This window comes from Motacilla alba, chromosome 4 (genome assembly GCF_015832195.1).
Source record: "Motacilla alba alba isolate MOTALB_02 chromosome 4, Motacilla_alba_V1.0_pri, whole genome shotgun sequence".
In the NCBI taxonomy this organism is placed as follows: Eukaryota; Metazoa; Chordata; class Aves; order Passeriformes; family Motacillidae; genus Motacilla; species Motacilla alba.
The window spans coordinates 47441403-47451764 of NC_052019.1; the positions used below are offsets into that span (position 1 = coordinate 47441403).

Below are 10362 nucleotides of genomic sequence, written 5' to 3' on the forward strand. Positions count from 1 at the left end.
CAGCAGCTCCAAGTCAGTAACCAGCTTCAGACGTTCAAAAAGACATTCCTTCAAAAGCCTCCAGATTCTAATTCTAATGCAACCTTACAACACTAAAAGCAGCAGTTTGTTAATGTACCAGCTCTTCTCAAAGAACCTTGCTTTCTTTGGATGTGTGCACAGCCTGCTACTCTTTCCATCTTCTGAGCAATGAAATCATGATATTTTCACCAAAGCGTGCACCAGAGTCTGCCCTGAGAAATCAAATCCCTCTCACCCCAAGCAAGGCCTGTTTCTTTTTCCCTGTACAACACACTCTGGCCACAAGAACCACAAAGCTGGTGGCTTTAGCACATTGGCCCCAGATCAATGACTACAGGGAGATGAAAAGAACAAACTTCTGACTGCTCCAAACAAGAGCCTTATTTCCACCCGTTAGACATCATCTCTGTCTATCAGCACAGTGCAACACAGAAGAGCAGGCAGGCTATATTTAAACTATTCAAAACTTTATTTAAATTGAACAATTGAAAAATGAAACTATATACAGGAAGAACTATATACATAAAGAAACGAGCCTATTGTCCAAGCTCCATCTGAGTGTGTCCTGAGAAGCACTCATAAATAAATGGGAATATACAGATCTGGAGTAAGTTCCTCCCTGCATGTTGGGCACATGCCGACAGTCTCGAGGGCAACAGGGAGGCACTCGCTGCAGAAGACATGGCCACACATGGTTGCCACCATCAATCGTCCACTTTGCACAATCTGGAGGAAAGAAAATCACAACAGGTATTGGGAGGAAATCATTTGAGTTTGCTGCTTTATTGGCACCAAGCAAATGAGACTTAAAGCATCTGGAATCAAAATTACGGGGGACTCTGAGATCTGCCAGTGTCGCTTTACCAAGAAGTGACTTGTGGAGCTTCACAGCAAGGGCTGTGCTTCCAGCCAGCTGCCCACAGCACCACACATCATCCAACAGACTTGTGCAGCTCCCCCTCTGGCTTCCTCCTCCCACAAAGCAGAAAGGACAACAACAGGTGGATCCTTACCTCTGAGTAAGTATCCATACAAATCGGACACCTAATAACAACTCCTTGCTCCGCACTAGAGGAAACAGAACTAGAAAGAAAGTACAGCTGTTAAGATCACCACACTTCAATGGTTACTGATATATGAAATCTCATATAATCATGCAGCTGCACTGACTAGCCATGACACATTTCCTTTGAGGAACCCTGCTGTCTTTAAGTCTCTGTTTCCTGCATTTAATGAGGATTTGGGGTCTCCCTGCCCTGAAGGAAGGTGTGTCCTGGTTTCACTAGGAGAAAGGTGTAGTCAGTCACCCAGTTCTCAGATTTCACACAATTCCCATTCTTTGCCATAACCCCACACTCATATCTAACCCTCTGTACAAAGGTGTACATCTGACTTGGGCTGCATTTTTCTCCCAAAATGCAAATGGCATCATTTGATCATCATGCAACATGGGAGAAGGAGGGAAATATATAGAGTATGGGAAGGCTTGGAAGATAAACCAGGCATTATCGTATAACTTAGTCCTATACAGAAAACAAAAAAAGGTAAAAAATACCATGTTCAGTAGGGCATGAGCAATACGTACTCTGAAAGTGCAGTTCCCTCCTCTACTGCTCCCTGTTCTGCAGGGGCTGAGTCAGCCGCAGGTACATCATTAGCTCCTGTTCCATTACCAGAGCCATCTACCTGTCCATGTCTCTTCAGGGTGGCCTTTCTCCTTTGCTGTTTATGAACTGTAATTTAATTTTCATAAGTTATATCTGATACAAAATGTGGAATATGTGAATGATTTCTTAAGGAAGGATGCTCTTTGTATTCCTATGTTTGATCCTTGTATACTTTCAAGCCAAATCAACCAGAAGGGAGATTTATTCCATTAAATGGACAACAACTCACGAAGAGGATCTAAGTGATGTCCATGGGGCAGAAAAACAAATTCCTTGTTGGTAGAATTGCCTTGTTAAGGTTCAGGGCTTGACATGCTTCAAGAAACTCAGACCCAGGGAAGGCTTAATAAAGCTTGGGGAGAAGGATGCCCACTGAGAGTGGACGCAAAGAATGCAGAATTGAGGGGCCAAATGGACATCTGGCACAACTCCCAAGATAAGGAAGAAACTAAGAAACCCAACTCCCTGAAACCAGCTCTGACTGGTAAAAAGTAATTCCTGCAGGGGGAGATTGCGACCACCGACTCATGGAGCAGCAACTCAAGAAACTCCCCAGCCCAAAGGAAGAGGGAGACTGAGCAATGCACTGAGTGCACTAATTACAGTGAGAAGTGAGACAGAAGAAGGCACAATACTAGCTAAGAAGATAACCATGTCCCTTGTAACCAATTAATGCTAATTTCTTTGCTTGTTTAAATTTATAAATAGTAAAAGTTATTTTGATAATGGGTATGTCTGATTTGTGAAATACCACTGAGCACCCAGACTGGTGAAACACTGAAACAAACAACCAATGTCTCTCTCAAGTGGATCGTTATTTACCTGTTGCACCCCAGTAACAAATCCAATTTTTGTGGACAGCAGATTGACCAAGTTACAGGGAGAACCACTTTTAATGGCCTGGTCTGTAACAGCCCCCAACAGGGTCAAGAAATGCTGTTTGCTCTTTAACTCTCAGAAACCACAGGCCACGCTGACCTCTGCAACTCCAGTCTCCATTTCACACTAATCAACCACTAATCAATTAAAATTGCAGAAAGTGTTACCAAATTAAAATTCTTTCTGCATTAAGTATTCAGCTACCACTTTTATTGCAGGGATTTCCCGCTCTGACTGACAGAGGCTGTCACACACACACTGCATCCGTTCTCTGAGACACTGGCCAGAGGCTTTAGCCCTGTGCTTTGCCTTTTGCTACAAAGCAGTTTCAATCCCTGCTGCTCGACTTTCTGGGAAAAGAACAACAAAAATAACTTCTACATTTTAGATAAAAGTCCATTACCAGCTGTATAACATCAACTCACCTTGAAGAAGCTTCAATCGATGCACATGGAAAGGGATAGAAAAGAAGATACAATTAGATTTGATGAGCCCCCCTGGTGCTGCACACAAACCTCAGCTCAGAAAGCAGTTACAGCAGGGGAGGTGAGGAAGGGTAAGGTATCACCCTCTATGCTTCGTTAAGAGCATTCAAAGCAGTAGCACAAAGAGCTGCTGCCCTGAGAAATAAAGAAGTGGGTGCTGCTGATTCTGCTCTCACTACTGCAACAGGGTAGAAACAGAGGCAGCTTAGGAACTTCCTGAACACCCTCCTCCCTGGTCCGCTGTTCCCTGCTTAGATTTGACCTGGAGCTGTTTCTTTCCCTTGTTAGCCCCAAAACTGGCAAATTCTGCTATGATAACCTTAACACTTCATGTTAGATGTACAGCTGCTGAAGAAAGGAAACCACAACAGAAATTTGGGAGTAAAGAATTCTATCTCTCAATGCTAGAACTACAAAGAACACACCGATCTGCCAGTGCCATCCTGGCAAGGGCTTCTCCCTCTATGGACACCACCAAGGAGGGGCTTGGAGAAATGGGCAAGCTGGAGCTTCCCAGCAAGGGCTGTGCTTCCAGCCAGCTGCCCGTGGCACCCACCTAAAACAACTGAGTTTAGCAGCTCCTCTTTTGTCTCTTCCCCTCCCACAAATCAGAAATTACAACACTATGTGGATCCTTACCTGTGAGTAGCAACTCATGCATATCACGCAGAGGAGACTACTAGAGGGCCTTCTGTTATAGAGAACAGATGCAGAAAGAACATGCAGCCATTAATTTCACCATGTATGACAGGTTACTGATACAGAAATGCCAAAAAGTAAAACACCCCTTATTCTGATTTTGCAACATCCCAGCCCAATTTCAATTACTTTTTATGTACCTCAGCCTCTTCAGTGTTACTTAAGTGTTACTGAAAGATACATTTAATTAGGATTTTTTGAACAGAGAGAAGAAAAACCATAAAGCTTGGCACAAAACTGTTTCTATCATATATCAGAGATTAAACTTCGAAGAGACACTTAATCTGCCACATACATTTCAATATCTTGTTCTTCCTCTTCACTCTCATTTGCCAGTACTTCAGCTGCATTCTCTGCTGCTCTGGAACCAAGTGGGTTTTGCTGGCTCTGCTCCCAGCAATGGGGTAAAAATGGAAACAGATTAGGAGCTGCCTGAATATTCCTGAACAACTTGCTCTCCTGTATCAGTTCCCTAAGTTGATTTGGCCTGGAGTCTTTTCTTTCCCTCTTTCTCCACCAAAAGGACCAATGATTAGCCTAAACACTGTGTTAGAAGGACAGCTGCTAAAAGCCAGAAACCACAATAGGAATTTGGAGCACAGAATTCCAGTTCGCAGCTCTATTGGCACCAGGCAAATAGGACTTGGGCTATGTGCAGTCTGTCACTCAATGCTACAGAACTATAAGGAACACAAAGATCTGCCAGTGCATCCTGGAAAGGGCTTCTCCCTCAGTGGACACCATCAAGAAAAGACTTGGAGCAATGGGCAAGTTGGAGCTTCCCAGCAAGGGCTGTGGATCCTCACCTCTGCATTGTCATCCTCACAAATCGGAGGACTAATGACACGTGCTGTCCATGCACTAGAGAGAGCAGAACAAGAAGAACATGCAGCTGTTAATTTCACAGTTCATAGAGGGCTTCCAAGACATAAAATTGCAAAAATTGAAACAACCTCTTATTCTCATTAAGCAACATCCCAGCCCAGAAACTCAGTCAGTGAAAGAGCTTTTATGTATTGCAAGCATTTCACGGTATCGCAATCCATAATTTAAGAAACATTGAATAATGACTTCCTGAATGGAGAAGAAAGGTTTCTCCTGCATTTGCTGGTTTTTAGAGTTTTCTTTCTGTTACTTCTCTTCCAGACAGGCCACTATGGGTCAAGTCAGATTCCATCACACAGAGTCAAGCAGAATGCAACAGTTTGGCCAAAAAACCTGTGTCTATCGTATATCAGAAATTGCACTTTGGAGGGACACTTCATCAGTCACATACTCATTGTTATCTCTTGGTTCCTCTTCATTGTCACTCGCCCGTAGCTCAGCTGAACTCTCTGTCTGTCTGTCACCAAGTAGGTACTGCTGGCTCTGCTCCCTGTCCTGCACCTGTGAGTTGTCACCCTCACTCATGGGAGGACTAGCAGGACCAGCTGGCCATGCACTAGAGAGAACCAGAAAGAACATGCAGCCATTTGAACAAGGAGTCAATAATTTCACTGCGGACAGAGAGTTACCAACACGTAACACCTATTCTGATTTAGCAACATCCCAGCCCAGCACCACAATTGTTTCCTGAGCTGCTATGTGCTGCAGGCATTCAGCACATATCAAGCCATACTATAACAAATATTCAACCACGACTTCATGAAAAGAAAAGAAAGGATTCAGCTGGATTTTCCTATGTGTTTTTTTGATTCTTTTACATACTTCTCTGCCAGACAGGCCACTATATTCCAGGTCTGAAGTCTCTGCACAGACTCCAGCAGAACCCAGAAGCTTGGCAAAAACCTGTTCCTACCATGCATCAGAAATCAGAATTTAGAGAGACATTTTACTCTCACATACCCATCATTATCTCTTGGTTCCTCTTCATCATGAGTTGTCACTGCATCAGCTGAATTCTCTGCTGATCTGGAAAGATGCAAAAGCTCCTGGTTCTGCTCCCAGGCCTGCAGTGGGGTAAAAATGAAGACAGAGTAGAAACCACTCAAAACAACTCTATCCTCCTTCCCTGTATCAGTTCCCTGATTGGATTTGGGCTAGAAGCTTTTCTTCCCCTTGTTAGCCCCATAACAGGCAACTTCTGCAGTCATAGCCCTAAACACTTCATCATGTTGGATAAACAGCTGCTGAAGAATGGAAACCACAACAGAAATTTGGGAGTAAAGAATTCCAGTTTGCTGCTCTCTTGGCACCAGGCAAACTGGACTGGGAGTATGTGCAATCTGCTGCTTAATGATAGAACCACAAAGAACACACCGATCTGCCAGTGCCATCCTGGCAAGGGCTTCTCCCTCTATGGACACCACCAAGGAGGGACTTGGAGGAATGGGCAAGCTGCAGCTTCCCAGCAAGGGCTGTGCTTCCAGCCAGCTGCCCATAGCACCCACCTAAAACAACTGAGTTTTGCAGCTCCCCTTTTGTCCCTTTCCCTCCCACACACCACAAAGGACAAGAACATGTGGGTCCTCACCTCTGAGTCCTCATCTGACCAAAACGGACGATCAAAATCAAATCGCAGCCAATCACTAGAGAGAGCAGAACCAGGAGAACATGCAGCTGTTTAAACATTTATTTCACTGGGCACCAAAGGTTACCAACAAAGAAAACGCTGGAACTTAAAACATCCTCTATTCTGATTAGGTAACATCCCAGGCCAGAAACTAATCAATCCAAGAATTTTTATGGACGGCAAGCATTTCAATGTGGCCAGCCATTCTCTCACATTCAATGTTAGATGGACAGCTTCTAAGAAGCTAGGGCTTCACAAACAGAGAGAAAAAAGGATTCTGCTGGATTTTACTGGGTTTATTTTAATTCCCTTCTAGGCAGGCCACTATATTCCAGGTCTGAAGTACTTGCACAGACTTAGGCAGAGCCCAGAAGCTTGGCCAAAACCTCTTACAACCACTTATCTCAAATTAATGTTTTGATAGACACATTCACATACTCATCCTCTTCTATTGGCTCCTCTTCATCATTCCTTGCCAGTGGCTCAACAGAATTCTCTGATGCTATGGGAAGATGTGGCTGCTGCTGGCTCTGCTCCCTGTCCTGCAATGGGGGAGAAATAGAGGCACTTAGGAACCACCTGAACACTGTACTTCCTAATTTCCCTGCTTCAGTTCCCTAATTGGGTTTGGGCGGAAGCCATTTCTTCCTCTCTCTCTCCTCCAAACTGGCAATTTCACCTGTGATAGCCTGAACACTACTTATTATCTCAACAGCTACTAAAGAGAAAAAACCCCATACCCAAACCTGCTCTTGTGTTTAGTGCGCGTGGACCTGGGCCATGCAAATCCTGTTGTAAAATGTCAGGCCTTTTCTTTGCAAAGGTTCAGGATCAACCCTATCAGGATATATCTCCCATGCTGCTTGCTGCACATTTCTGTTTTGCACAGCAGCAGTGGCATCCCAAATTTGAGCAGATGCACTGCACTGTGGGCTGGATGCAAGCATATTCTTTTAAGGCAGTAGGGGGAAATGAAAAAAATCCAAATGTGACCCTTTTAAAGAATTCTTGGAAGAAGAAACCACTGTAGTGTATACCTCAGGCAGCTGCAGTTGCATTTTACACCTCAATGACAGAGGTACCTTAAACTGATGTTACAGCTAAAACACTTCTTACTTAGGAAGTCCAAAACTTCTTGTGCTCTCCTTTAAATCTCGGGAGCAACAACCTCTTTTAGACTATTCACCTACTCGCTGCAAGCAGTTCTCAGGCATGCTGATGTGTCCATGAATGTGTTTGTGGCTGACTGGAAATTGTGCCTAAAGTGATAAATCAGGGTCTTCTTTCAACCTTTGAGGCCAGGGTACTCAGTAAGATTGCAGAAGATAGGCAAGAAAACTACTTTGAATGCAAGACGGAGAGGAGTGCGCCAGTCACTACTTACCAGAGAAGACTCATTATCACTGACGGTGATGACTTCAGGCTCAGAAGATTCACCTGTGAGATCTATGAATTCTCCACCAGCTGAAAAGAGAGAACATTAGAGCCAAGGTCAGAGATTGCAGAGGAATGCAATGGGTAGCCACTGTAGAACAGGCTGTGGTTGGATTTCATTGTGCCCTTGGTCTCTTTTTTTCAGGAACGTGTCCAACATTTCACTCAAGCTTTCCCCTCAACAGTCCACAAGGAGCAATGCCAGCCCTGTCCCTCTGAAGGGGCAAAACAAGAGGAAGAGCAGCTGAGCTCCTCACAACTTCTCTTGGATGACACCACCTTACAGGATGTTCACATCAACAAATGATTCATTTCATATAGGGGAATGCTTAGCACACAGGGGGAAAAAAACCCAACCAACACTAGAGGGGATACCAATTTTATGGTACCATGCTCTAGATTGGTTCCTTGAAGGATGGGGCACAGCTAATGGCAGGTTTTCCTCATCTTCATCCAGCTTGGGAGATCCCAAACTCAGCTTGCCACCCTCCACTGTGGCAGCTGCAGTGACTGCCAGCTCATCAGAACACACAGGCAGGTCTTTGAGCAGCACTTGAGGACCTTGGCTACACAGCTCCTCTCCCACTAGCAGCCAGTGTATGGAGCTCAGTAACAAACCAGAACAGTTCTCAGAAGGCTTGCTGTTTAGGGATGCCATACCAGATGCTTCCTCAATCCCAAGGTTTCCCTTTCTCCCCAGTAAAGGACCTAGAAACTGGCAAAAGCACATGGCCAGATGGTCTTCAACCCTCCAGAAGCAGCTTCTGCTCTCACCAGGCTCAAAAGCAGGTGCACCACTTTCCTCAAGCTCTATTGGCTCTGTCTGCGAAGTTCCACCTGCGCTGGAGGGCAGCAGCCTGCTCCGTTTCCGAGCTGGTCTGGAACCAACTGCTCCTCCAGGGCGCTTTCGGCAACGCTGAGAGGGAAAAAAGCTTTAGCATCTTCTGTGGCACTAATCTTAACACGGCCCTCAGTTTTTGCAACACCAATGACAGCACACAAGGATACAGAAAACTCTCCTGCAAAGGCTGGAATGCACACAAATGGTGCTCTGGGCCATTCCCACCTGAGCACAGGGATCACATCAGGGAAAAGACATCACCCCTGATCTCCCACAAGCTGCCTCCCCAAGAAAGAGCCTGTCCCAGTGGCTTGAGAATGAGGAGACCAGTTCCCAATTCCAGCAGGTTGCTGCTCACACCGTAAGCATTTCTGCACTACAGCTAGCACCCACAGAGATTCAAAACCTTCACTATTCCAGAACATCAAGTGACATCAAGTTTTCAAAGGCTTCTGTTCTTATGCATTTGCTACAAACACTCTTGAAATCCTTTCTAGAAGTACTCTGGAAAATGTTTTAAGAATCAGATTTGCATTGAGTAGCAAAGTACTTACTGTGCTCATGGTGTTTTGTGATCAAAAACCACCAGCAAAGTAAGTGGGGCAAATGCCAAAAAAGGAATGTCAGGGATCAATCCCTTTGGTCCCTTTAGGCAGCCCACTGCAGATTTTTCGGAGTGTCAGGAAACTGCTCTTCCAAACCTATCAGAAAAGTAGAGGGGAGATTACCTATTTGGAATGCCAGTTTTCTTGAACACCCCCATGCCCCAAGACTCCCATTCCCGAGTCCCCAGATCCTGTCCAAAGCTAGAGGGGAAGTCTGTGACTCTGCTACTTGAGCCCACCTGCAGCCCATCCTGCAGCCCAGCCCAGCCCCTCAGCATCAGAAGCCTTTCCAAGAATTGTCTGCACTCACCTGTACAGTCAGTCCAGAGTTTGGCTCGCAAATGTCAGCAAATCGCTCTCTATTCCCACCCGGGATGGAGAAGACGGATGCTCCACGTCTGCTGCGCAGCAGAGAATCCATCAACTGGCTCAACAGACTCCGTGCCAACAGAACCTTGGGAGCAGGAGTGCCCCTGGCAACCGGTGGCAACATTCCATGCCCAGGTAACGGGTGTCCGCTGCGCCCACCCATGGAGTTCCAGAACACCAGCCATGGAGGCACCTCAACCATCCCCTGCTGCTGCTGCCAGCCACCAGATCAGGGTGCTCGGGGCCCTGCCCAGCCCGGCCTGGAACGTTCCAGGGACAGGGCACCCACAGCTTCTCTGGGCAGCCTGTTCCAATGTCTCATGACCCCCACAGCTCTTCCGAGTCCCTGATCCCAATTTCCCCCTGCTCGCCTGAAACCCTTCCCTCCCGCCATCGCTCTCTGCCCCCTTTGGGCACTGCCAGGCCGCAGTGAGGCCTCTCCGGACCCTGCTGCTCCACAGGCTGGACAGCCCCGGCTCTCCCAGCCTGGCTGCAGAGCATGGCTGCTCCAGGCCTCCCCTCATCCCCACGGCCTCCTCCGGCCCCGCTCCACAGGCACATCCTGCTGGCGCTGGGCACAGCCGGGCCCAGCTCCGCACGTGGGGCCTCCCGGGGCAGAGCAGGGACAGAGCTGCGCCTCCCGCCGCCCTCAGCCTCAGCAGCCCCAGCGTCACTGAAGCCTTCCTGTGGCTAAAGGAACCCCACCAAACCACAGCTCCCCAAATCAGAAAGAAATTTAAACCCTTCCTTAACCCTCCTCCTCTGTTGCTGTTTTAACTCTTATCAGAGTGTTTTAACTTTAGCCCTACTAAATAGCAATTAAAACAAAATCAAAGTTTGTTGGGTTTTT

General features: G+C 46.4%; 1 protein-coding gene across 1 annotated transcript; it reads right to left on the reverse strand.

Moving 5' to 3' along the window:
• Positions 1 to 561: 561 nt before the first annotated feature.
• On the reverse strand, positions 562 to 7691 carry LOC119700643 (E3 ubiquitin-protein ligase RNF185-like). The gene is made up of 11 exons (XM_038136086.1): positions 7648 to 7691; positions 6702 to 6805; positions 6225 to 6279; positions 5597 to 5700; positions 5028 to 5192; positions 4558 to 4612; positions 3692 to 3743; positions 2993 to 3002; positions 1607 to 1754; positions 1035 to 1104; positions 562 to 747 (listed from the first exon to the last, which is right to left on the reverse strand). The coding sequence occupies exons 5-11, from the start codon at positions 5053 to 5055 to the stop codon at positions 598 to 600; spliced, it is 513 nt and encodes a 170-aa protein (XP_037992014.1). The 5' UTR covers positions 5056 to 5192; positions 5597 to 5700; positions 6225 to 6279; positions 6702 to 6805; positions 7648 to 7691; the 3' UTR covers positions 562 to 597.
• Positions 7692 to 10362: the final 2671 nt, after the last annotated feature.